This window comes from Anabrus simplex, chromosome 1, assembly GCF_040414725.1.
Source record: "Anabrus simplex isolate iqAnaSimp1 chromosome 1, ASM4041472v1, whole genome shotgun sequence".
Lineage (NCBI taxonomy): Eukaryota > Metazoa > Arthropoda > Insecta > Orthoptera > Tettigoniidae > Anabrus > Anabrus simplex.
The window spans coordinates 1,177,335,683-1,177,358,761 of record NC_090265.1 but is presented as its reverse complement, the minus strand read 5'-3'; the positions used below and the strand labels follow the sequence as shown (position 1 = coordinate 1,177,358,761).

General features: G+C 38.2%; 1 protein-coding gene across 2 annotated transcripts in view; it reads right to left on the bottom strand.

Annotated features, from left to right (window-relative positions):
• The window catches only part of LOC136858164 (hemicentin-1), a 709,155-nt gene that overhangs the window by 230,884 nt on the left and 455,192 nt on the right, over positions 1–23,079 (bottom strand). For both annotated transcript variants that reach the window (XM_067137503.2, XM_067137504.2), the window contains exon 29: positions 12,203–12,383. In XM_067137503.2, the coding sequence (XP_066993604.2) occupies positions 12,203–12,383 (181 nt within the window). The remainder of the gene's footprint in view (positions 1–12,202; positions 12,384–23,079) is intronic.

The window sequence follows — 23,079 nt, the reverse complement described above, 5'->3', positions numbered from 1 at the left end:
ATTATGACCACAGTAGTTTCAGTGCAGAATACCATAAGAAATTACAGTACCTACTGTATATATACTAGTAGAAAAAATATCCATACACCATGAAATAAGGAATGTAGAATACAGAAATTTTGGCAATATATTTGTCGAGGTAACATATTTAATTGATTGAATAGGTCGAATCTCTTTATCAATTATTTTAATTTTAACTGTAATATTCTTCAATACGGAACAATGAAATTTTTAACTTTAAATAAAGGTACAAGACTACAGGTTAATATCCGCATGAGAAAAGCCAACGCAAATGTGCTATGCTGGTCCATTAATAACTGGTGTAATCGCTTGAATATTGAATGCAGGCATGCAAATATGCATGCATTGTGTTGTACAGGTGCCAGATGTCAGCTTGTGGGATGGAGTTCCATGCCTGTTGCACTTGGTCGGTCAATAAAGGGACGGTTAATACCGGTTGTGGATGGCGCTGGAGTTGTAGTCCAATAATGTCCCATCCGTACTTGATTGGGGTCAGATCAGGGGATCAAGCAGGCCAAGACAACATGTCGACACTCTGTAGAGCATGTTGGATTACATGCATTATCCTGTTGGAAAACATCCCTGGGAATTCTATTCATAAATGGCAGCACAACAGATCAAATCATCAGACGGACGTACACATCTGCAGTCAGAGTGCATGGGATAATCACGAGAGTGCTCCTGCTGTCATAGGAAATTGTTCCCCTGACCAGAACTTCCAGTATAAGTCCAGTGTGTTGACATCACAGACAGGTGGAATACAGGCACTCACTCGGCCTCCTTCTAACCAAAACACAGCCATCATTGGCACCAAGGCAGAACCGTCTTTTCTCGGAAAACACAACAGACCTCCACTTCATCCGCCAATGAGCTCTCGGTCGAGACAACTGAAGTCGCAGACGGCGGTCATTTGTGGGTAAGTGGAATGCATGCCGCAGGGCGTCTGGCTTGGAGCTGTCCTTCAAGTAACCGATTTTGAACAGTGTGTTGCGTCACGGTGTTGTCAACTGCCACTCGAATCGCTCTGCAGACGCAGTCCACCACACCACAGCCATATACCGAATGCGGCAGTCCTCCTCCTCCTCAGTGGTGCCATGGGGACGTCTGGAGCCCGGTCTTCCTGCAAGCGTACCTCGTGACCACTGTTGCTAGCATGCATGCACAGTAGACATTTTCCTGCCAAGTCATTCCATATTAGTGTGGAAGGAAAATCCACCCCATTATATAGCCTTGTTCAACTGCAGTGAGCTGTTCATACTGGCCTCTTTGTCATCGTAAAGGCATTCTTGACCCACTCAGTCACTCTGTTCAATCTCACAGGTAACTATCGTTCTTGCACAGCACAGCCCGTATTTAAAGCAAACCTGATGTACAACGTCATGGGATCACTACTAGTGCCACGCTAATGAGATCTGCAGGAAATTTGAATCAACATCATCTTTCAGATGTCTAAACATGCCTACCAACGTTTGTTAATCTAGCACAACCCCTTGTTGGTGTTTGGATAGTTTTTCTGCCAGTGTTATTTACTCACGTATTAGACCCCCTTTTTCTCTCCACTTTTACAGCCATAAAAGTAACGTGGTTCCAATATGTGATAACCTCAAATTTTGTGCAGTAAACACACAATTTCTAGGTTATAAAGAGCTATAAATTGGACATGTAAACATTTTACACTATTCTCTAACAAACTTATGAATGTATTCTGAGTTTTACTGGCTATTTTCACTGGAAGTCAGTATTTCTAAATTTAAAAAGACAATACATGGTGAACAAATGATTTTAGGCCTACATATAAAGTAAATATAATCAGTTTTAGTTACTCATATATCACGACATTTGTTTCATCCCATTAACTCCTCTGATGAGATTGTGTCAGGAAGGGCATCCATGCATGAAAACTCACTACAAAGAATCATGTCACTTCATACTCTGACCCCATAGAGAAAAGGGATAAGGGTATCATATTATCATATTATACAGTATTATTACAAAAGAACTTAATGGCCAGTCATTTGTCTCTGTCAGTTGAGCAGAAGGCCTAACAGACAGTAAACCTGATCACTGCTATCATTTGAATTATCATCATCTTATGCCGCCAACTTCCCTGCTACCAGTGTGTTGTCATTCCAAAGGACATCATTATTACTCCAATCAAGAGCATTCAAGATGCTGTCTTTCTGAAACTTAAAAATAGTTTTGTTCTTGACTATAAAGCCCAAGCAGTGAGAATCTATTCACAAATGGTTTCTGGAGATGGTCTCTGTTATTCCTAATTGGTGTATGTGTAGCACAAGCTATTAGACCTCTCTCTAGCGGGAATGTCTGGGAGAATAAGGAGGTCCCTGAGGATTGGCAAAAAGGAATAATCACCCCAATTTTCAAGAAAGGTGATAAGAAAGTTTTGAAGAACTACAGGGGAATTACTTTAATATCCCATGTTGCTAAGATAATGGAAAGGATACTGGAAAGTAGAATAAGGTTGAGGGTTGAGAAGCAGATACAGGAAAATCAGTTTGGTTTCAGAAGTGGAAGGTCAATAATAGAGCCCATTTTCATTATGAGACAACTAATGGAAAAGCATTGGGAGTACGGGAATGATATGGTGATGACATTCATTGATATTGAAAAGGCATATGACAGTGTCCCTAGGACGAAAGTTTGGGTCAGTCTGGTGCAAAAAGAAATTGGACAGGGATTAATAAAAATGATCATGGCATTGTATAAGGAATGTTGTAGATGCGTGCAAACACAAGTTGGCAGGACAAGTTGGTTCAAAATAACTAGTGGGCTGAGACAGGGAAGTGTTCTATCACCAATCCTGTTTACAATAGTAATGGATGACATCATGAGAACAGCAAAAGCAGCATATGGAGGAAGAGAAATGAACATGATGTTATTTGCAGATGATATTGTGATTTGGGGAGAAGATGACAGGAAGGTTCAAGAACAGTTGAATGTGGTGAATGGGAAGATTGAAGAATGTGGATTGAAAATAAGTGTAGAAAAGAGTAAAACTCTTGTTATGACTAGAGGGGAGAAAGAAGGGAAAGGTCAGATTAGACTTGCAGACAAGCCCCTGGAAGTAGTGGAAACGTTTAAATACCTGGGGAGTGAATTAATGGAGAATGCTCGACTGGATGCTGAGATTAGTAAAAGGATTCAAGCTGGAAGTTGTTCCTATCATAGTGTAAGAAATATGTTATGGGACAAAGATGTGCCAATGGAAGCAAAGGATACTATGTACAAGATGTATTACGTACCCATAACAACTTAAGGAGCAGAAACTTGGACAATGACAAAGAAGGATGAGAGTCGAATACAGGCAGCCGAAATGAAATTCTTGAGGAGTATGATACAGAAGAGTAGAAGAGACAAAATAAGGAATGAGAAAATCCGGGAAGAAATTGGAGTGGAAAAAATGAATGATAGAATAGAGAAGAGCCGACTAAGATGGTTTGGGCACATAAAGCGAATGAGCGACGAAAGAATGCCAAAAAAGTTGATGGAAATGCAAATCCAAGGAAGGAGAGGCCGTGGACGACAATGATTGAGATGGAAGGATACCATCCAACGCAGCATTATAGAAAGAAACCTGGATTGGGACACAGTGTTGGAGGAGGAGTGGTGGAAAGACCGAAGAAAGTGGAGAGGAACCACATTTGCCCCTAGCTGGCTACAGCTGGATAAAGGGAAATGATGATGATGATGATGATGATGATGATGATGATGATGATCTAACGGGTAGACCTGAGAACTACTGATTCTGTCATAAGAGCACGTGTATTTGTGTGTGAAGGTTTTAGTGTTATTTATGCATTTTCAGTGAGGTGATGTAATTAAATAGTAGCATGTGTCATTCCTTGATATCTCCTCTCAACATGAGGGGAAAGGTATGTGCTGTGTTTGGTTGCAGTGACTATGAAGTAGAGAAGAATGCACGGTCTTTCTTTCGCTACCCTCATGACAAGAAAATGTAAGTAATATTGTGTTTGCATATATATTCTTCCAGTGACAAAGAGATTTTTATAGTACTTCATAATCTTCTGACCTGCTCGACCTATATTTTAACTGGCTTAAAATATCATACGCATATTTTATTGTATAGTGCAGCAGTTAACATTCAATACCGATGTGTTGTTGTAGGTGTGATCTGTGGGTTTTGAAATGTCACAGAAGTGATTTGGATAAGGTATACAGTACAAGAAAGAAGGGACGTTACGCTTATGTAAGAATAATTAGATCTGTTCAGATCATTTCTAGGCCAACGACTTTAAAAATCCTTGATTATACAGCCAAGGGTATGTTACATTTTTACTCTAATTTTACGCAAATATTCCTCAAAGCATCACTATCGACAACATTTTCATACTTTTCTTTCTTTTATCCCTCTTCTCAGATTAAAGCCGGGATTTTATAGATTTTCTTTCTGTTGGTAGACTTCATGTTAAGAGAAAAATTGTCCAGCTTTTAAATGTTAATTCATTGCATCATGTGTGTAAGGAATTTGCCGATAATTTTATTGACAAGTGTCTTAATGTGATGATACAATGTTTTTTAAATGAGAAAAAAAGAAGAATCTAACCGTAAAAGTTCTGGCAGGAATGCTAAAGCAAAAAAAGTAATGCATAAATGAAAGATCAACCCATTTCACAACAGTCCATTTCACACCTAGTTTATATGTCTAATTTCAGTCTTTAAATAATAACTTTAAATAATTCTTCATTCATTTATCCAGAATTGCTTTAGCAACTTTGAAGTTAATATCTCAATAATACTTTCTTTCTAGACGTAATTTATTTATCCATTTTCGTATATGCATTTCCATTGATATTTGAATTTAGCGCGACTTTTCAGGTCAAGTCACTAGGAGCGCCACCGTCTAATTGTCTCCCATTTTAACAAGGCTAAATCCGTAAGTGTCGCGTATTGTCTCTACTGTATTTGGCAGAAGTCATCCCTTTCAAATAAAGCTGTGCTGTAGAAAGCATGCCAACCCACCAGCTGATAAATAGTGCTTGTTATGAATTGTACTTCCGAATGTAATACATAGTGACTGGAAGCATTCTTTTGATAACAGTGGCTGTTGAAAGCCAGACCTTTATTTTTGAGTGTACTTCATGCTTGTTCTCTACATTTATAATATCAGGATTTACCTAAACAGCTGTAATAGAGAGAAGAGACCGCATTATTTAGGGTAGGTATGCTATCATGTGCCCAGATAGTGCCTGAAGTTCCATGATGGAAAGAATAAAAATAAATAAGTAACAGGAAAGCTTGCTGCATTTATGGGTACGGTATCTACAGGTGTAGCGGTGATGCCTTCTATTATCATAATTTTTAATTTCGTACATTCATTGTCTCCACTCTTTTTTTAACGCATACTGTGGTATGTTATGTTTGGCATCTCCGAAAATTATAAAAGTAGTTTGTGGGAATGTAAAACCAATAACATTATTATTATTATTATTATTATTATTATTATTATTATTATTATTATTATTATTATTATTATTATTATTATTATTATTATTATTTTATTATTATTATTATTATCATCAATTTAGGAAGGCTCGGCTTGTGCCGGTAACATAATGGGCTGACTCGGCCTAAGCAAGGAGTCACCCTCTTGATTATGAAACTACAGGTACATATATGTACAAATATTTACAACAGAAATAATTACAACATATACATTTATACAATAAATACAAACAACTTCAGACTTCTTATGTCCCCGTTTTGGGAATCTGTTCTTCAGTGTACCTGGAACTGTGGCCTGGAACTTCATGCTGTTTGGCGTGAGTCAGAGGAAAAGTCGTTCCTAGGAACTTTCTCACAATGTGGCAAGTACTCAGGAGGGTGGCTTTCTGTAATTCTACGTATGTGTGATGATGCAGGTTTAATGCGGCCAGAGAGCTGTGCATGCATTTTGGAATAACACCGGTACATGATATTACTATTGGAACTGTGGTGACTGATTCTAGTTTCCAAAGGCGTTGTATTTCTATTGCCAGTTCTGTGTATTTTGATATCTTTGTGGCTATTGTTATTTGCAGATTGGAGGTATTTGGACAAGCAATTTCTATAAGGGATGCGGATCTTTTTGATTTATCGATTAGAATAATATCTGGCCTATTGTTGCTGAGCGTGACATTGGTTATGACTTCTCGATCCCATAGTAGTTTATATGAAGAGTTTTCGAGAATGGGTGGAGGTGTATATTTCCAATATTCAGTTATTATTATTATTATTATTATTATTATTATTATTATTATTATTATTATTATTATTATTATTATTATTATTATTATTATTATTATTATTATTATTATTATTATTATTATTATTATCTGTTAGCTACATTGACAAGTAAAACAAACATTATGATTGGGTAGTTTTTATCACGTTTTAAACCTACTACTCTCCAAAAATAACCTGCATTAGCCTGAGTTTTGGGATATTAAACAATCACATTGTTAATGATCTCGTCAGCTATATTAATAGCAACAACCGCAGAAGGCCTATGCTACAGAGGCAGACACTTCTTAACCACAAAACACAGATGTTCCACATGACGTTGATGCAAGTTTTCATTGTGTGGGTCATACGGACAAAACTATTCACGAATTTGTGTGATGTCATCGGAGCTGCAGTAAGGCTTGTATCCACTTCAAAGCGGAATCATTGTTCTTCTCTGATGAATTATATTTGGGGAGTCTTGTATGCGAGATTTATTTTTTAAATTTTGTTTGTCTCATAAAGCCAAGGGAGTCTAATACAAGAGGGGGTCGAATAAATGAGTAAATACGGTATACACACTTGACTTAAGTATTTTCATTTTCATTTCTGAAATACTTTTCTATTCACTATCACTACTGATCTGCATTTAGGACAGTCGCCCAGGTGGCAGATTCCCTATCTGTTGTTTTGCTAGCCTTTTCCTAAATGATCGCAAAGAAATTGGAAAATTATTGAACATTTCCCTTGGTAAGTTATTTCAATCCCTAACTCCCATTCCTATAAACGAATATTTGCCCCAATTTGTCCTCTTGAATTCCAACTTTATCTTCATATTGTGATCTTTCCTACTTTTAAAGACACCACTCAAACTTATTCGTCTACTGATGTCCTCCAACGCCATCTCCCCGCTGACAGCCCGGAAAATACCACTTAATCGAGCAGCTCATCTCCTTTCTTCCAGTTCTTCCCAGCCCAAACTTTGCAACATTTTTGTAACGCTAGTCTTTTGTCGGAAATCACCCAGAACAAATCGAGCTGCTTTTCTTTGTATTTTTTCCAGTTCTTGAATCAAGTAATCCTGGTGAGGGTCCCATACACTGGAACCATACTCTAGTTGGGGTCTTACCAGAGACTTATATGCCCTCTCCTTTACATCCTTACTACAACTCCTAAATACCATCATAACCATGTGCAGAGATCTGTACCCTTTATTTACAATCATATTTATGTGATTACCCCAATGAAGGTCTTTTCTTATATTAACACCTAGGTACTTACAAAGATCCCCAAAGGGAACTTTCACCCCATCAACGCAGTAATTAAAACTGAGAGGACTTTTTGTGAAACTCACAACCTGACTTTTAACCCCGTTTATCAACATACCATTGCCCATCGTCCATCTCACAACACTATCGAGGTCACCCTGCAGCCGCTCACAATCTTGTAACTTATTTACTACTCTATACAGAATAACATTATCTGCAAACAGCCTTATCTCTGATTCCACTTCTTTACACATATCATTGATATATATATATATATATATATATATATATATATAAGAAAACATAAAGATCCAATAATACTGTCTTGAGAAATTCCCCTCTTAATTATTACAGGGTCACATAAAGCTTCACCTACTCTAATTCTCTGAGTCCTATTTTCTACAAATGTAGCCACCCATTCAGTCACTCTTTTTTCTAGTCCAATAGCACTCATTTGTGCCAGTAGTCTTCCATGATCTACCCTATCAAATGCCTTAGATAGGTCAATTGCAATACAGTCCATTCGGCCTCCTGAATCCGGGATATCTGCTGTATCTTGCTGAAATCCTACAAGCTGAGCTTCAGTGGAATAACCTTTCCTAAACCCAAACTGCCTTCTATCAAACCAGTTATTAATTTCACAAACTTGTCTAATATAATCAGAAAGAATGCTTTCCCAAAGATTACATGCAATGCATGTCAAACTGACTGGCCTGTAATTTTCAGCTTTATGTCTATCACCCTTTCCTTTATACACAGGTGCTACTATAGCAACTCTCCATTCATCTGGTATAGCTTCTTCAACCAAACAATAATCAAATAAGTATTTCAGATATGGTACTATATCCCAACCCATTGCCTTTAGTATATCCCCAGAAATCTTATCAATTCCAGCCGCTTTTCTAGTTTTCAACTTTTGTGTCTTACTGTAAATCTCATTGTCATCATAGGTAAATTTTAATACTTGTTTAGTATTACTCATCTCCCCTATCTGGACATTATTCTTGTAACCAACAATCTTTACATACTGCTGACTGAATACTTCTGCCTTTTGAAGATCCTCACATACACACTCCCCTTGTTCATGAATGATTCCAGGAATGTCCTTCTTTGAACCTGTTTCTGCCTTAAAGTACCTATACATACCCTTCCATTTTTCACTAAAATTTGTATGACCACCAATTATGCTTGCCATCATGTTATCCTTAGCTGACTTCTTTGCTAGATTCAATTTCCTAGTAAGTTCCTTCAATTTCTCCTTACTTCCACAACCATTTCTAACTCTATTTCATTCCAACCTGCACCTCCTTTTTAACCTCTTTACTTCTCTGTTATAATATAGTGGATCTTTACCATTCCTATACAAACCTATTTTCACATTCCTCAACAATGGCTTTAAACTCATCCTAGAGTCTGTTTACATTTTTATTTACCCAGCGATCATAGTTACTTTTTAAAAACTCCCTCATGCCTGTTTTTTCAGCCATATGGTACTGCGGAATAGTCCTAATTTTAATACCTTCCTTTCTTTCACATTTATTTTTAACTACAACAAAAACAGCTTCATGATCACTAATACCATCTATTACTTCAATTTCTCTATAGAGCTCATCTGGTTTTATCAGTACCACATCCAAAATATTCTTCCCTCTAGTTGGTTCCATCACTTTCTGAATCAGCTGCCATTCCCATATTAACTTATTTGCGATTTGTTGTTCATGCTTCCTGTCGTTCGCATTACCTTCCCAATTGACATTTGGTAAATTGAGATCACCTGCTACTATCACATTCCTTTCCATATTATTTCCAACATAGCTGATTATCTTATCGAATAATTCTGAATCAGTATCAGCGCTACCCTTTCCCGGTCTGTACACTCCAAAGATATCAAGTTGCCTATTATCTTTAGAGATGAGCCTTACACCCAGAATTTCATGTTTTTCATCCTTAACTTTCGTAGCTTACAAATTCTTCTTTCACCAGAATGAATACTCCCTCTCCTACCATTCCTATCCTGTCTCCATGATACACTCTCCAGTTCCATGAGAATATTTCTGCATCCATTATACACTGACTGACAGAGCAAATGCAACACCAAGAAGGAGTGGTCAGAACTTTATGCCAATTGCAGGGTAGACTGATGTCACTGAGGTATGCTCATGATGTGAAATGCGCCGCTGTGCTGCGCACGTAGCGAACGATAAATGGGACACGGCATTGGCGAATGGCCCACTTCGTACCATGATTTCTCAGCCGACAGTCATTGTAGAACGTGTTGTCGTGTGCCACAGGACACGTGTATAGCTAAGAATGCCAGACCGCCATCAACGGAGGCATTTCCAGCAGACAGACGACTTTACGAGGGGTATGGTGATCGGGCTGAGAAGGGCAGGTTGGTCGCTTCGTCAAATCGCAGCCGATACCCATAGGGATATGTCCACGGTGCAGCGCCTGTGGCGAAGATTGTTGGCGCAGGGACATGTGGCATGTGCGAGGGGTCCAGGCGCAGCCCGAGTGACGTCAGCACGCGAGGATCGGCGCATCCGCCGCCAAGCAGTGGCAGCCCCGCACGCCACGTCAACCGCCATTCTTCAGCATGTGCAAGACACCCTGGCTGTTCCAATATCGACCAGAACAATTTCCCCTCGATTGGTTGAAGGAGGCCTGCACTCCCGGTGTCCGCTCAGAAGATTACCATTGACTCCACAGCATAGACGTGCACGCCTGGCATGGTGCTGGGCTAGAGCGACTTGGATGAGGGAATGGCGGAACGTCGTGTTCTCCGCTGAGTCACGTTCTGTTCTGTCAGTGATAGTCACCGCAGACGAGTGTGGCGTCGGCGTGGAGAAAGGTCAAATCCGGCAGTAACTGTGGAGTGCCCTACCGCTAGACAACGCGGCATCATGGTTTGGGGCGCTATTGCGTGTGATTCCACGTCACCTCTAGTGCGTATTCAAGGCACGTTAAATGCCCACCGCTACTTGCAGCATGTGCTGCGGCCGGTGGCACTCCCGTACCTTCAGGGGCTGCCCAATGCTCTGTTTCAGCAGGATAATGCCCGCCCACACACTGCTCGCATCTCCCAACAGGCTCTACGAGGTGTACAGATGCTTCTGTGGCCAGCGTACTCTCCGGATCTCTCACCAATCGAACACGTGTGGGATCTCATTGGACGTCGTTTGCAAACTCTGCCCCAGCCTCGTACAGACGACCAACTGTGGCAAATGGTTGACAGAGAATGGAGAACCATCCCTCAGGACACCATCCGCACTCTTATTGACTCTGTACCTCGACGTGTTTCTGCGTGCATCGCCGCTCGTGGTGGTCCTACATCCTACTGAGTCGATGCCGTGCGCATTGTGTAACCTGCATATCGGTTTGAAATAAACATCAATTATTCGTCCGTGCCATCTCTGTTTTTTCCCCAACTTTCATCCCTTTCGAACCACTCCTTCTTGGTGTTGCATTTGCTCTGTCAGTCAGTGTATCATATCTCAGCCATGATTCAACTCCTATTACAATATCTGGTAAGTACATATCTATTAAATTACTTAATTCGACTCCTTCGTTTACAATGCTTCTACAGTTGAGCACTAACATTTTTATGTCATCCCTACTTGATTTCCAGTTCCCTGTTCGCTTAACACCGCTCCCTAGGCCACCCCGTTTCCCTGAATGTACTTGCCTATAACCGCTTCTGTTGAAGCGGTGCCGCCAGTTTCTCGCAGGAATTTCCATTGCTATCATATTTTGTTATTTGGTATCTTTTTTTTTGGTTTTTTGGCTATTTGCTTTACGTCGCACCGACACAGATAGGTCTTATGGCGACATTTGGATAGGAAAAGGCTAGGAGTTGGAAGGAAGCGGCCGTGGCCTTAATTAAGGTACAGCCCCAGCATTTGCCTGGTGTGAAAATGGGAAACCACGGAAAACCATCTTCAGGGCTGCCGACAGTGGGGCTCGAACCCACGATCTCCCGGATGCAAGCTCACAGCCGCGCGCCTCTACGTGCACGGCCAACTCGCCCAGTTTATTTGGTATCACCAGAGATCTTTTACATACTAACATCGTATGACATAGAGTGTCAAACAGACATTTCATTCACCCATAAAAAATTTGATTATCTTTGACAGGTTTGAATCCACAATCTTGGGATCTGGAGGCAAACATTCTATCACTGATCCTACTCATTGTAGGTTAAATGTAGGAATTGCATTTGAGGAGGAGATCTTATTTTACTTCCCATCCAACTAAGAATTAACTCACGTACATGAACACAAAACAAAAAAAATTAATCTTATCAAGGACCAGAAGTAAAATAAAATTCATAATAAGTACACATATCCTGCTAGATTAATCATAGGGGAACCCAACCTCATCAGTACATGAGGACAGGGCCAGACTAAAGTGTTGCCATGTAAGAACATTTGCCACTCAAATATCTACCTATAGAGTCCTAATTTAATGCATTCTACACCTTCTTAAAACGTATGCCCTTGGCAAGATAAGATGGATATATGATTAAGATATTCATAAGTAAGATGAATTGATTCATCAATATAATTTAAATACAGTATAATGCATAGGCCAGTCCTCCAAGAGTGATTTTGTAGGAACATATAAATGAAATTCTCAAGTGATTATAAAAAGGTACTGTGATTGTAGGGTCTTACCAAAAACTTTTATTGTGAAAGCCCTCTCTTCTTTTCCAACCTTGTTCTCAGACAAACATACATAGTCACCTGCATCTTCAAATTTCAAATTTGGAATCTGGAGTATGTGATTATCAGCTGATATTTCCAAACCTGGGATTAGAGAGTCAAGAAGACGGTTACCATTCCGGTACCAGGTTACCTATTGGCAAAAGAGAAAAAAGAATCACAGAAATTTTCATGTTTAGAATCTTGGCCATACCAATTGCATTTTGTTTTACCATGGGTATTGAATTAAACTGAAGAAAACCTCCTCATATTTAACAAATATAAACTATTTTAATGCTATTTTATAATTTAACATGTTAACTGCTATTGTTATACTGTTGACACTCATCGTGAGTGCGTCACGAGTCACCGATGTTTCGTACCTTACTTCACTGGTGTGCATCACGAGGCACGTGTGCCTTGTCCTACGGAAGTAGTTCTGCTGGCCGCCGGTGGATGGCGAAAGTATATTACTTCGAAATAATGAGATTGGCAACTGCAAGTCATGACAAGTTCTCACATTCCTCAGCAAGGGGATCCACCAGTGCTCATTTTAGTGGCAATAATCATTGAAGTCCACAAGTCACCCATGCCTCGCGTAGCACAGAACAGAGCATTAACATCCCTTACTACATGTTGGTAAAAGTTAATTTACCTGAGCATAAATGCATTTTTAGACAAACAATAAATGAAGATATTTATTTGCTTTATAATAAAGGCACTGCATATAAAATTTAAAATAATATTTTAAAAATAATATTGTTCTCTATTTGAACCCAATTGTCTATTTTTTTCACTGATCTCAAAATTTCCTACACTATTTACACTCATGATCTCACAATTTTGTTATTATACAATCGCAATTTTATTTTGAACACAGTAAGTACAATTTCAGCATTTATGAACTTTATTAAATCATCCAATGCACATGAATGGTTAGTTTAGGCATTCCTCACAGTACGTTGACACCTCCTTTGTTTTCTTGTCAGCATCTTTCGATGTGCCACATTCTCGCTGGGCTTTATAGCAAACCATGCGTTGTCTTTGAACTTTTCTGGCTGGTCCTTCCATCTTTGAGAGAGTGTGCGCACGTCCCCTCCCAGGACTGATGACAGGATCTGTCTGTGGTTCAGCCAGGCTCTTGCGACCTTCTATTGAAATTGCAGTAGTGGCATTTTTTTTGCAGATGTCATGGTGTTGAAGTATACAAGCATTAACCAAGGCTGTTACATTGATAACTTCTAGGGCTACTTTCCTATACCATTATAAACCTTTCTGCAGACCTGAATAGTAGGAAGACATTTGATCACTGAAATTGACCCCCTTTTTAGTTCCATTGTAATCAAGAACAGTGAAAGGCTTACTGACAGGTTCACTGTCTCTGTTTTTCTTTCCAGGGTCTACCAGACAGTCACTATGGTTCGGCAGTGTTGAAAGCATTAGAACAGGTCGCTTGTCGACCCACTTGATAACTTGAGTACCGTGCTGACACATCTTACCCACCACCTCTCCTTTCTTCATTTTCTGTTTCACTATAATCTGTAGTCCACGTCTATTGCTACGAAGGGTTCCACACACAAACGTTTCATTCCTCAGAAGTTCCTCTGTCAGAGATACACTGATGTAGAAATTATCTGCATAGAGGATACGTCCTTCATTTAGAAATCCACTTAGAAGCTCTATTGCAACAGAATGAGCATGACTTACTCCGCTTTCACTAACATTGGATTTTCCTACATAGATCTTTGTTCTAACAGTGTAGCCTTCTTTCGTACACAGTTTATACATCTTAACTCCATATTTGTGAGTTTTGTTAGGAATGTACATTCTGAAAACTAAACAGCCTCTCCAAGGAACCATAATTTCATCTATAACCATTTCTTTCCCCATTGTCAAAGCATTCTCAAAATTTTGGTTTAATTTATCAAGGAGGGGTTGGATTCGATGAAGACAAATTACCTGGTTGTTGGTTAGCTTCATCGTCTGTGAAGTGCCAGAATCTCAAAAGAAGAAGGAAACGATCCCGTGGCATTACCCATCTAATAAGTCGCACATCATATAAGTCATTCTTAGACCAGTATGAGTTAATATTTGGGTGAGGAACAAGACCCATATACATGATAATACCTAGAATCTGTTTCATTTCCTCAACATTAGTTTCCTTCCATTTCTACTTCTGAACTTGCTTTCCTCATTATGACTTTGTTTAAATTGATTGACATACCTGTCTGTTTCCTGAACCATAATTTCTTATAGGCTGTCCGCACTTCTAACTGCAACTGAACCTTTGCTTCCCCAGGAAAAACAGTGAAGCCTAAATCATTCCTGGTTATATCACCTCAACTGCAGTCTGATTTAATTGATCATGTTTTAACTTGTTCACTGTCACTTTCAATGTGGCTATCATGTACCTCTGTGTTGGTTTCAGAAGACACGGGTGAATTATGATGAACTTGACAATGAAAAATTGGGATCCTCAATATCATTATATTTGACATCTTCATCTCCTTAAAATCCTCAATATCCAAATCCTCTAATGGTTTCTCTAAATGAGATCTCCTGGTTCGTTGTGAAGAGTCCAAACTGGAACACTCTCTGGGTAGTTGGAAGTCTGCTAATCTACATTTCATCTGAAACAATTCACACACATTTCTTAACTTTCTATGCTTATAGTTGAGAATAAGATGATGAAATCTGTATATAAGTAACGTTCTTACCGTGATGCTGCATAGAAATGATGCCCAATTGTAAAACGTGTAGTTACTTCACACGATGACAAGGGTATTCACATGCTGTTACAACAGATTTCCGCCAGCCTATACTGATGGCTACAGTACAATAATACTCGATCAACAATGTATAGCTCCTATTGTCCACCGCAGTTGAGCGGAACATATAGTAAAAATGCAAGGTACTGGTGACTTGTATAGCAAATAGTAAAAGCTGCATTACATCCATGTGTCATGAGTCACCTGTACCTCATGGTGTAAGGTAGTTGTTAAACATACACCTATGCTATAGAACAACACAGGTACAACCTGTGACTCACTTTCCTACTGTTACACAAAGTTATCACCGAAGCAGCATAGGAATAAAATGTGTATTTATGTCCAGCACCACTTTTTGATGGTGTATGAGTCATATGTGAATCGCAAAGCAGGGAATGTGTTAAATTCCTCAATACTGGAACCAAGATCTTGTGGGAAACTAATATCAAATACTATAACATACTCAGAATTCCCTTAACTGGTAATTAAGTCATTACAGAAAGATAAGAACATGAACAGGGATACATAATATGACAAATGCAATGACAGGTCAGCATCAAATGAGGAAGCAATACAAAAAGTGACAAACAAACGTACACAAAAGGCAAAGGACAATTTCCCCATCTTCATATAATACAAATAGGCTCTATCTTTATCAATCCCAATTCTTCTAAGCCCCCAACAAGCTTGTGTCTACTTCCCAGCTTCATCAGGAGAGTGAGCTTTGACACTCTTTGGGGGTTGATCTTGACAGATCTTCATATTTGATGTGGGAATTGTGGGATAAGAAGAAATCTGGACAAACACAGAAAAAGGGAAGAGAAAACAACAATGATGAACACAAATGTTATAGGACAGCATGAAAGAAGAAGAAAAGAAACCCAACATGCCAATATAAATACTGGAAAGGAACAAACAAAAGACAAAACAAGTCATTAATGAAAATTATGACCATGGATAGGAAGACATAATAGGATAAACACAATGACAGGTTAACAGAACTGCCTTGAGAAATTGTTGGGATTCTTGAATGTCTCTTTCACTACCTTTATGACCTAAGTTTGATTGAGCTGTATATTTGTAAGATAAACAACACATTGTGTTTTTCTGCTGCAGGATGGAAAGGATGGATATTCTTTAGCAAGTGCCAACTCCTTGAGTCCCAGGCAAGCTGTGTTCTAGTCATATGTACCATTAGATCATCTACTAAGAGTAATTAACACCTAAAAATATGATTTTATAAACATTTTGCTTTTGAGTTCAGATGCTTAATAGAGATAAAGTATTATGTTTTTCACGTGAGGTGAATCATTTGATCACCATTATCATCACTACCTCGATGGACCACTGTGTGAAGAGGAGAAGAGCTTTCATTCCTCCATGCTTCTTAATACAAAAGTAAAGTGGCCCTCTCGTGGAAAGTTCTCTCTCTCTCTCTCTTTTTTTTTTACACGAGGTTCAGGTTTCCTTTGATGACAATCCTTTCCAGTTTGCTTTGAAGTTCCATGACAATGATTGGCTCCAGGCTCTTGCTTACTTATCACATATTTTCTTACAAATAAACAATCTAAAGAAGGCATTTCAAAATCTATATAAATAAAATCGTAACAACCGTGTGTCTGTACATTGACTATTTTGCCAAAATTTCCCTACAGTTTCAGGTGTAATAATGACCATCTGCATATTTTTTAGCTTTGGTGTCTGTCGGTTTGTTTGTTTATCTCAGTTCTTATAACTTGAAAACTACTGGTTATATTTCTACCAAACTTAATATTTAGAATCCACCTGTCCTTGGGTAGGTTTACTTCTGAATACCTAAATTTACTGGGGGTTTATTCGAATCCGAAACCATGATTTTGCATTCCCTCAAAATACGCACATCCAAAATTAATGGAAATCTATCATCCTTAATGGAAATCAATTTCTAAAACTTTTTTCTCATGTGCATCGTTTGGATAGGGGGATTAATAAGGAATCTACCATGAACGGTCACTTTTTCAGGCTAACCCAAATGTGTTGTACGTGGAGCAGATTCCTTATCTATCTATATAAATAAAATTGTAATGATGTGTGTCTGTACATTGACTATTTTGGTGAAATTTTCATACAGCTATCCGTTTAAAGGGCAAGGCTTTAGTTTCCTGAAAGTCCTCGTTTTTACCGCCCTCCCCCAAAATCAAGAATGTGACACAATCTGCCAGACAAGCTAGAAAATTGAAATTTGGCAAAATTATACATTTTAGCCTGTAACTGACGGAAAACTTCTAAGATCTTTAAATCTTTAACTTTTTATCACCAAAGAATATTGAAATATCGAGGCAAATCTAATGATGGTGCAGACCTTCATTTCGAGGTATTTCCTGGCTAATCGGTAAGTCCTATCATAAAATGGATGGCACAATATCAGTTCAATTTGGAGTGATCTACAACTTTGGTCTTATGACCTTTTATCAAATCTCTCTCCCTTATACGTTAGATTTGACAGCATTTCTCAATTGTAAGTACATTTTTCACTTTTCACATGCATAGTTCATATTTTGAATTACTTATAGGAAAGATAGAATCATCAAATTCTACACAATCATTGGCCCGCACAGTAGCCATATGTGAGCCAAATGCTATATTTGTAGCTGTCACATAATTATCCAAAAAGTAATGAATTGCTAGACAATCTTACCCAAATTTCACCCTACACATTTCTTCTAACTCAATTTGGCCCATGAATAGATGAGATACGAGAAATTATCATAGGACCAGCCATTTAAACTGCTAAATATAGCATCTTATGGTACAATCCGTTTGTTGATATGACGTACCGTTTAGCAGCAGTTAATCTGTAAATGAAGGTCTGCAATATTTTAAACATGCATATACCTTTGTATGTCGATATATATATATATATATATATATATTATACCAGTAAGTGACACGCACTCATTGACGCATGTAATTGGGCATTAGGGTTTCACAGGGTGTGTGCAGTCTTATGTTAGGAGATTGTACAGAGAGGGAGTAAAAGATTGCATATTCTGGCCACATAAACTTTATTAAAATCAGTCAAAGTAGATGAATGGCCTATCATTTCCTTGAATATTTGTCAAATTGGACTCTCATCCACACTTAGTACTCAATAAACTATAATAGATAGTGTCAATCTTGTTAGCGACAAATATTTAGAATAAAGTTCAACAATGAAATTAATAAAATCTCTTCTTGATATAATTAATTAACTTGGATAACGAAAGTTAATTCTTGAAGTTTATAAATGACAACATTAATTAAGATCACCTTGAAATAATTAGTTATTTTAAGTGAATAATTTTTTCTTGAAGTTCATAAATTACATTAATTAAGTTCACTTTGAAAATTAAATATCATTCTTAAAAATGGAATTAACAAAATTAATTAGAGTTCCTTTCTGAAATGATTAATTGGTGCGAGCAAATAAAGTTCAATCTTGATATGCCTATCAAATTTCAAGCTAAAGTTCATTCTTCAATTAGCTAATTAACTAACGTAATATGGAGATAAAGTTCTAATTTGTAGAAATGTTAACGAAGTGACTAAGTTTCAAAGTTCCCACTTGTTAGCAAGTTTGTCAGTATGACTTACTATTTCACTGGCTTTAAGAAATAGCAAGTCATGAGTTCAAAATCATATTGAATGAGAATTAAAGTTGATGGAAAGTTTTAAAGTGACTTGTTGAATTGAAAGTTAGTTGATAAGACAGAGTTCACACTATTCTTTAATGACACAGATGCATATCACCTTATTAAAAAACTGGCTCCATTTGACTGTATCCTCACAGACTGTAGTATCATGTCTACCATGGATCAGTTACACCATCACCACATATCATCACCACGTCCCTCAAAGTTACCACGTCCACCACAGATCAGGAACACCATCACCAGGTATCCATTGGAGTTACCACATCTCCACTGGCGGGAGTTCACATGACAATATGGGCGGTTAGAGTATGCATGGGGCGTTGGTTTACACACACCACTTCGAATGCTATTGCACTGTTCGTTCCAAGTAGCACGTCTAATATGCACAGTAATTTGCACCAAGTCCACTAATAAGGTGATTGACTTGTCAAGAAACACTGAATTTACTAAGTTCCACTTGCCATTTTAATGCAATTAAAATAAGTTTTTAAACAAAGTCAATGCTAAGATAATTGAACCTTCACGGTATCCTGACTTCACTAAGTTCTAACTGTCAGGTTAATGCAGTTCAAAGAAATTGAAATAAAGTCTATTCATTCAACTTCACACGTGAACTTAGTGTAGGATTCAGTCTATGTTCCCAATTCATTGAGAAACAGTCTACTACCACTCCATCACCACAAAATATTAAACAGTTAATGGCACTCTTCTAACCATGAAGTATTAGGCATGTAGTTTCCACAAAGTCCTAAGTGGTTAATTTATTTGTAGAAGTTAATACGTACTTGTATTAATTTATAGGTTAATCAACAGTTCTATCACACACAGTATAAATATGTCCGATGTCTAACACTTCTATATTATAAGTCACGTGAAATGTTTAAGTATTTGGAAAAGCTTAGAATGCAGGAATTATACCGCTGTCAGAGTTAAAATTCCCTACTGTACCTCACGGGTACTTAGTTTGACGTTTGGACTCAACACTTGCGCACAAAGTTGAACTTTACTGCCGGCACAACCTCGGGCAGCATGTCTCTACTATGCTGTACTGTCCCTACACTGTCCTCTTGCTCGTCTTATATACCCGGGCTTGACCCTGAGCATTCACGTCATTGAAATTACTTGATATCTTGACTTTGTGATATCTCCTTAAATAAAATAGTTATTAACATGAAATTTGGACATGGACTATCTGTTATTGTAAGCTACATGGTCCCACTGTCTGTTAGTCAATACCTCATCAGGAAGCGGAGATATAAAAAAGGTTCCAGATAGTTCTCTCTGACGTGTGGGCCACGCGTATCGTGATGTCGTAGTTGTGTCTTAGCAGATTGCCATGAGCTCTCTCGCTGGAAGCGTTGCATCACAGCCAACAACGTGCACAATTTGAAAGGATGAAACAGACCGCACGGTCGCCAGTTCGATCACGGGCGGTTCCTGTTTCAATATATTGATGTTGAATTGTAGCAATCAAGAAAGGGTGTGTCTGCTATTGTAATCAGTACTCCCCACATCGACTTTGACTGGCAGTAGGCATGGAGTCCTTTCCCAACTCTTGTGTAAGTGGCGTTAGTAAGGAGGGCCCACTGCGGTGTAGGGGGCAATGCGTCCGCTGTCACCCGGCGGCCCCGGGTTCGATTCCCTGCCGGGTCAGGGGTTTTTAATTGTAAATGATTAATATCCCTGGCCTGGGAACTGGGTGTTTGTGTCGTCCTTAAATGTTCCTTTCCTCACATTCAACACTTTACACTTCTGCCTTTTTCAAACACGCGCAGGTTCACAACATATGGTGCAAAGTAGGGGCAATACATCTCCTTAGGTTGGCGCCCCGAATAAATACCATTAAAAAAAAAAGGAGGGCCCACCATTGTAAAGAATAATTCCCTTCTCGATTTCACTTGCAGAAGGCAAGGGAGCATGCAATTTTGTTCAAAACTTTCCTACCCGATTTGTGTTTGGCTGTGGGCAAGCGTGCCCGCCATTATGAACAAATGTACCCATCTAGGCATAGTAGCCTGCTATTTTAATGGAAACTCACCAACTCGGTGTGGCTGGCAGTAAGCTGGCTGACATTAGGAAAGGGGGCCCGTCATTATAATGATAACAGCACAACTCAATTTTAACTGACAGTAGGCAAGTTGCCTGCCATTATAATAAAAACTCCTCAACTGTAATTGGGCTTGTGATTGTAACAAAAACTTTCTAAATCGATTGTGACCTGGCATTAGGCAATGGGATCTGCCATTATAATGTTAACTTCCCAACTCCATTGTGAAAGGCAGTAGGCAAGTGAGCCTGCTGTTAGCATCACAACTCTACAATTCACCACTTTACATTGGAAACTACATATGGGGACCTCCCCATGCTGTTTGCTGGATAGTGCTAAGAGACATGCAATTTAACAAAAAATCTTATTCACTGCATGTACAGTAATTTACTTCGATATCCGTATACAACATAGAATACTGTAGAGAAGCATGGTTACATTTGCTAGTAGTTCAATAAAAATCTTCAATATTTCAGACAAAAGTAGATCTATGATTAAGAAGATAGATTTTTGGAGGTCAAGTATTAAAAATGGCCTCTGAAGTATTTGAAACTCTTGTTGGTTTCCTATTTGAGAACAAGCTTTCAATTGCCAAGTATATGAATGAGAAAATTACTGAACGTTTGGAAGGCTTAAAATGTCCTTTGAAAGATACTTTTCAAGATCTGGAGAAGATAACATAGAATCCCTTTAAAGAAGAATCTTTCCTTTCAATCATTGAAAGAGAAACTGACTGAAGTATCAACTCTTTAAGGAGAAATCTCTGAATATCTCTTGGGCAGACATCAAGGCAGAGTATGAACTCCTTTCTGATAAGATGCCCTATATTTTGTTGCCATTTACAAGTATGAAGCTGGTGGAACGGGATTTCTCTTCTCTTCAGATTTTAAAAATAAATGCTGTAGTAAGCTAAAAGCAGTTCTAGATTTAAGATTATACCTTACATTAGTTGAACTTTATCTCAAAAACCATTTAAAGAAAAGCACAAGAAACTTGTTGAACAGTGGTTGTGAGTTTTGGAAGTACATACGAAAATATATTAATAAATTAAAATTAATTGTAATTTTCATAAATAATACAATGTAGTTTTTTTATTTGCAATTTATTATCCTGAATTCATTAACATTTCATTTCAAATGTACAGTTCCTATGAAATGTTTATTTTATTACTCTATTACTATTAACCTCATAGTTTAGTAATTTATTCACCAGGCGAGTTGGCCGTGCGCGTAGAGGCGCGTGGCTGTGAGCTTGCATCCAGGAGATAATAGGTTCGAATCCCACTATCAGCAGCCCTGAAGATGGTTTTCCATGGTTTCCCATTTTCACACCAGGCGAATGCTGGGGCTGTACCTTAATTAAGGCCACGGCCGCTTCCTTCCAACTCCTAGGCCTTTCCTATCCCATTGTCGCCGTAAGACCTATCTGTGTCGGTGCGACGTAAAGCCCCTAGCAAAAAAAAAAAAAGTAATTTATTCCTAGTTACAACATATAAATTTGAAACAATAGTATATTTATGGATTCCAGACATTTTGTTAATATGGGAAACAATTTATGCAAAAAGTTTCCCAGGAGGCACCCAAGTGAAAAAGACCGACCGACCGACCGACCGACCAACCAACCATCTGCATTTGGGACTGTTGTCCACTTGGCAGATTCCCTATCAAGAGTTTACCTAGATTTTTCTTCAATAGGTTCAAAGAACATTGAAATTTATCAAACATTTCCTTTGATAAATTACACTAGCCTGCAAAAAAAAAAAAACCTCTTTTTCTGTGCGGTAAAAACGAAAATAGGTGGGTTTTATGTATTAATGCATAATTCGAGAAAAAAATTAGTTTTGGCATATCACGTCTGGTTTTGTGGCAATTTTACAAAATGTTATTTTGTTCTTACATAAAATTGTTGATACTTAGTATTGATTACATTTGATATATTAATGTAAATTTCAGCTTGCAAAACGTAATCATATTTTGCATGCATTAAATACACATAAATGCTGCTTTGTAAGCAAGTAGATGGTTTGTATTATATTTTTAATGTATATTGAAATTTGTGAAACTGAAGCATAAAGCGCCTATTTAGTTTCGGCTGTACAATTGCTTTTAATTTAATATAACCATACCTTGAATAAAAATTACATGGTTAAACATATGTAGTTTTGTTACTTACATTATGTGCAGGTTAGATTCACTCCTCCGTCTTTTCCGTTTTCCGTGGAATTTCCAGGTTTTTGAAGTTCTTGAATGATCTCTTAGGAGGGTAGTCTTGTGCAATCAACCAACAGTAATTGGCTATCACATTCACATCCTAACGTCCCTGATAGTGTCGTTCTACATATTTGAGACCCTCATGAAACCTTTC